The sequence below is a fragment of the Nicotiana tomentosiformis genome, chromosome 5 (genome assembly GCF_000390325.3).
Source record: "Nicotiana tomentosiformis chromosome 5, ASM39032v3, whole genome shotgun sequence".
NCBI classification, from domain to species: Eukaryota; Viridiplantae; Streptophyta; class Magnoliopsida; order Solanales; family Solanaceae; genus Nicotiana; species Nicotiana tomentosiformis.
The window spans coordinates 109,672,394-109,678,393 of record NC_090816.1 but is presented as its reverse complement, the minus strand read 5'-3'; the positions used below and the strand labels follow the sequence as shown (position 1 = coordinate 109,678,393).

At 33.9% G+C, this 6,000-nt stretch overlaps 1 protein-coding gene across 1 annotated transcript; it reads left to right on the top strand.

Annotated features, from left to right (window-relative positions):
- The first annotated feature begins 4,335 nt into the window (after positions 1-4,335).
- LOC104115718 (2-hydroxyisoflavanone dehydratase-like) lies at positions 4,336-5,766 on the top strand. The gene has a single exon (XM_009626407.4). The coding sequence runs from the start codon at positions 4,581-4,583 to the stop codon at positions 5,544-5,546; it is 966 nt and encodes a 321-aa protein (XP_009624702.1). The 5' UTR covers positions 4,336-4,580; the 3' UTR covers positions 5,547-5,766.
- The last annotated feature ends 234 nt before the right edge of the window (positions 5,767-6,000 follow it).

The following is a 6,000-nucleotide window of genomic DNA, read 5'->3' as shown; positions in this document are numbered from 1 at the left end:
CTCACGATGGGTCAATAATAATAATTGAAATAAAACTAGAATATCTAAATCAATATGATTCATAGAATTTACAATAATTTATTTAACCAGCAGAAATAATTAAATTCCTTCAAATGCAACAATTCTTAATATATTAATTAAATTCCTTCAATTCCAATAAATTTTTAATTTATCAATAAGTTTCATTTACAGGAATAACAATAATTTCTTAACAAGCAGTAATAATAATTCTTTAAATTTCAAAGATTTCCAATTTATCAATTAGCTTCGCAAGCTGCAATAAATTATCAAAGTATCGTGTAATTATTATTATTCAGCATGATTTCTGTCGAGGTCGTACGGCCTGATCCAGAGTATCGTGTACAATGCCGAGGGACGTGCGACACGATCCATAGATGCATCTATCCTGCCGAGGCGTTCGACCCGCTTCACAAGAAAGGAGAACATTTTCTTATGTACCTCCGAAATGAGAGTATATTTATTATAATATAAATTCAGGAGGAAGAACAATTTCTCTTAATAATTAATTAATTTAAATAGAAAATCAAGTATATGAGATTTCCATCCTTTAATATTTTTATCTAACAATTCACAATATATATATATATATATATATATATATATATATATCAAATAATATTAATTAAACAAAGAATACAATTTACACAAGTAATTCATGCTTTAAGTCTTAAACTACCCGGACTTTAGCATTAATAGTAGCTACGCACGGACTCTCGTCACCTCGTGCGTACGTAACCCCCACAAATAGCAACAATTATTTCTTTAATTACCTATGGGGTAATTTTCCCCTCACAAGATTAGACAAGAGACTTACCTCAATTTGCTCCAATTTAATCCAATAGAAGTCTTTTTCCACGATTATCCAACTCTGACTTGCTCGAATCTAGCCAAAAATAATTCGATACAATCACTAAATTTTATAGGAATCAATTCTGTAAGAAAATACTACATTTTTCAATGAAAATCCGAAATTAATTCAAAAATAACCCGCGGGGCCCACGTCTCGGAATCCGGCGAAAGTTACGAAATATGAACTCTCACTCAGCCACGAGTCTACCCATACCAAAATCACTAAATTCCGATAACAATTCGGCCCTCAAATCCTCAAACCTATCGAAGAGGGTTTTCAAACTTTTTCAACTCAATCCACCAATTAAATGATAAAAACAGTGATGGATTTGGGTAATTTAACCAATATTGAGTTAAGAACACTTACCCCGTTATTTTCTCTGAAAATCTCCCAAATATCGTCCAAATCCGAGCTCCAAATCGTTAAAAATGAAGTCCCATTTTCAGAACTTAAACTCTCTGCCCAGTGATTTCTTCTACGCGATCGCGTAGCAAAAATTCTTCTGCCCAGAAAATAACTCTACGCGATCGCATAAAGTCTCACGCGATCGCGGTGCACAAGGTTCCAACTCTACGTGATCGCATCCCTCTTCACGCGATCGCATAGAGCAAACGCGTGGCCAGCTTCCTTTTCAGTTTCCCCTACGCGATCGCGATGCACAGGCTGGCCCAACCTATACGATCGCGGACGTTCCCACGCGATCGCATAGAACAATATTTCTAACTACCCAAATTTAGCCTACGCGATCGCAACTCCATTTACGCGATCGCGTAGATCAAATTCACCTCTGCCCAAATTACCCTACGCGATCGCAGACCAACTTACGCGACGCGATCGCAGACCAACTTACGCGATCGCGTATAAGAAAATCAGAAGAAAGATACCAGCAACTATCAGCAGTCTCCCAAAGGCCAAAAGTGATCTGTTAGCCGTCCGAAACTCACCCGAGCCCCTCGGGACCTCAACCAATTATACCAACAAGTCCCAAAACATCATACGAACTTAGTCGAACCCTCAAATCACACCAAAAAATGCTAAAATCACGAATCATCCTCCAATTCAAGCTTAATGAAACTTAAGATTTCTAACTTCTACATTCGGTGTCGGAACCTATCAAATCAAGTCCGATTGACCTCAAATTTTGCACACAAGTCATAAATGACATAACAGAGCTATGAAAATTTTCAAAATTGGATTCTGACCCCGATATTAAAAAGTTAACTCCCCAATCAAACTTCCAAACTTAAATTCTTGTTTTAGCCATTTCAAATCTAATTTAACTACGGACTTCCAAATAAAATTTCGAACACGCTCCTAAGTCCAAAATCACCTTACGGAGCTATTGGAACCGTCAAAATTCTATTCTGGGATCGTTTTCTCAAAATGTTGACCGAAGTCAAACTTGACCTTTTAAAGCCAACTTAAGGAACCAAGTGTTCCGATTTCAACCCAAATACTTCCAAATCCCGAACCAATCATCCCCGCAAGTCATAAATCATTAAAAGCACATACGAGAAGTTTTATTTTTAGAAAACATGATTCTAAAAGTTAAAATGACCGGTTGGATCATTATAAATATAATATTGATAATTTGGTTATAAATTTTTTTAACTCTCGATGACATACTCTGATAGTCATAAAATTTTCATGAAAGGATTAAGATCACGAATTATACTACTCCCTCTGCCTAAAAAAAATGGCACCTTTTTGTATATGTAGAGTCAAACGGCTTGTTCTTTGACCGTGACTTTTTTATACAATACTTTGTAAATATTTTAAATTATTAATTATTATAATTTAGAAAACTTTTTATGTAATTTTTAAATATATAAATTTTGTTTGAAAAAATTAAAAGTTTTATATTTAAGTTTATGATCAAAATAAAATATTTGACTCTCGAAATCTAGAAAGTATGATCCATTTATTTATTTTTGAGAAACTACTAACTATGTGTATTTATAAGTAGCTTATTACTAAAATTGGTCAATTGATTAAATATTACTAATATTAGCCAATTAGCTATTTGTAGTCCAAACAAAGGTCAAATCTTTGCTTTCTTTTGAGTGGGTGTTATTAGAAAAGATTGGGTACATTTTTAAGAGTTTGAATCTCAATTTTGGGATGATTTTGCGGATTTTTGAGGTGATTTGAATTGAAAATTCAAGTAGAAGATGAAACATGAAAAAATTATGTGTGTCATTTGTGTATCACATATGTATCATATTTGCATCAAATGTGTATCACATGCATGTATACATATGTGCGTGATACATGCGTGATACATATTTGATACATGTGTCGCAAAATAATTTTTTGAACTCGATTTTAACTACGAATTTTGATACCAAATCACCTCTAATCTTTCTCAAAATTTGTATATTGACTCATCTATATGTTTTCATCACCTTGTTTGCTATCTCATTCATAAAATTTTCTTTCCGTCTTGCATTTAATGTTGCTGATCACGCTTAAAAATATGGAAGGAGATCTTTACGTGAGATTCTTGGAAAGAAAGTACCTTATTTTATTTGTGTTTTTTATTTTTATACGCGCTTGACTAATTTGGTAAGTCTATAATTAATGGCTAGAAATTGATAAGTTGAAACTTATTTGGGATATTTACTTAAGATTTCCTTTATTTTTTATCTTAAAACCTCTAAACTCTTGGAGTCAAAGATAATTGGGACTAATAGCCTGTTTGGCCAAACTGGAGAAATCAGCTTATTTTGAGAAGTATTTTTTTCAAAAGTGCTTTTAAAAAAAGTACTTTTGGAGAGAAACAGTTTGTATTTGGCTAATCACTCTGAAAAGCACTTTTGAGCAATAATTTGTGTTTGGCCAAGCTTTTCAAAAAGTGTTTTTAAGTATCAAATTACGAATAAGGACATGAATAGATTTACTTAATAGTTAATATTATAAGTAAATAAATAATCTCAAAAATTTATTATTACAGGCAATAATTAAATCTTTTTATTTTATTTAAGTAAAATATAAAAATAAAATTTAAAAGTACTTAATTCTTTTAATATAAGTTAAATATATTAAAAATTATTCAACAAATAAAAAGCATTCACCCCTAAAGTCACTATATATTATAAAACTATCCTAAAAATAATAAAAAATATTTATATATTATATCTTAAGTATTAGGTTTAACGGTTATTTTAGTATATATTATATTTTGTTAAGGGTATTCTTGGTAAGAAGAAAAGTCAAAATTGCTTTTGCTTCTACTTTTGGGAAGAAGCTATTTTTTCTGCTTCTCAAAAATTTCTGATTCTTCCCAAAAATATTTTTTTCTCCCAAAAAAAACTTGACCAAACACCTCAAGTTAGGAAAAAAAATGATTTTGAGAAAAAAAAAAAAAAGAAAAGAAAAAAAAAAGGACTTTTTGGCCTCTTGGCCAAATAGCTATAAAGGAGTAAAAAGTGAGAAAGCGAAGTTTGAAATCTTGTTAAGATATGTGGCTTCGAGAAGGTTGCGTACTAAACGCGCTTTTGCCGAAGTGTTGACGGGTACTAAAAGCTGCTTCTCCACTTGTTACCGACACCGACGAAAAAGATAGGAAACAAATCTCTATATCTGAATCCCACTATATAAATCCACAAACACTCTATTCCATCTGCAACACAAGATTTAACATTTCATTCCCATAATCTCTTTGTGCATACTCTGTTCTGTTCCTAGTATTTCTCTGTGTTTCTCCAATATGACGTTTTCCGAAAACGACGATGAGGAGGTGATCACTGATTTCCACCCTTACTACCGACTCTATAAAAACGGCCGAGTCCATCGTTTTTACGAACTTTACGGCATAGTTGAAGTTCCTCCCTCGTTAGAAGATCCAGACACCGGCGTTTCATCCAAAGACGTGACCATTTCCCCTCATATCTCCGCCAGACTTTACCTTCCCAAAAACACTATCGCCGATCAAAAGCTACCCGTCTTAGTTTACTACCACGGCGGAGGACTAGTTGCCGGATCCGCCTTCTTCCAAACGGAACACCGTTACCTCAACCATTTGGTTTCTGAATCAAAATGCATTGCTATTTCTGTGAATTATCGTCTTGCCCCAGAACATGACCTGCCCACACTTTATCAAGACTGCTGGGATGCCCTTCAGTGGGTCGCTTCACACGCCGCCGGTAAAGACGCCGAACCATGGATAGCAAACCATGGTGATTTTAACAGATTATTCATAGCCGGGGATAGTGCTGGGGGTAATATTGTCTTTAACATGACCATGAGAGCTGGTAGGGAGAGCTTAAATGGAGGCGTGAAACTCGTCGGTGCTATCTTTGCTTTCCCTTTCTTCTTGATCCCATCTGTCGAAAACATTGAGGGGTCTTTGATTTACAAGCTTTGGAATACTATTTGTCCACCATCTGAACAGGGAATTAATAGCCCAATGGTTAATCCAGTTTCAGAAATATGCCCAAGCTTGTCTGAGTTAGGTTGCTCAAGGCTTTTCGTGTGTGCAGGAAAGAAAGATGAGCTTGTCCCAAGTGAAATTGTGAGTCGATTCGCTGAAGCTGTGAAGAACAGTGGATGGAAAGGTGAATTAGAGTTCATTGAGGTTGAAGGTGAAGGTCATTGCTTTCAGGCTGCTAATCCTGAAGCTGAGAAATCTAAAGATCTGATCAAGCGCATGGCTTCTTTCATCCAACGCAAGTGATTACAATTCTGCAATTAGAGCTCTTAGTAATTATTATTAGATCTTCTAATCTTAAATTAGGCGATGAGTATATATTTGAAGCATATTTTTGAGTGGATATGTTATTAGAACTGATTTACTGTATCCTAGGAGCGTTAAAATTTATTATAGTTTACGCTAAACTAATAGATGTATGATATGTTCTATACATGAATTTCAAGCATTTAATCATTGTTAAATATATGCATTCTCACTTATTGAATCATTACTAATAATACTCCATCTGTCTCATAATATGTGTCGTGATTCTCTTGTGCACGCCCCTTAAAAAAGGATAGTTTTTAACTATTTTACTCTTATTAAATATTTTCTCAATTTATGTGTCATCTCCATCAATAACATTATCCATATTTTTACTAAATGTGAATACAATTGATTTGCTTTATAGAATATATGAAGAGAGACCCTGGATAAT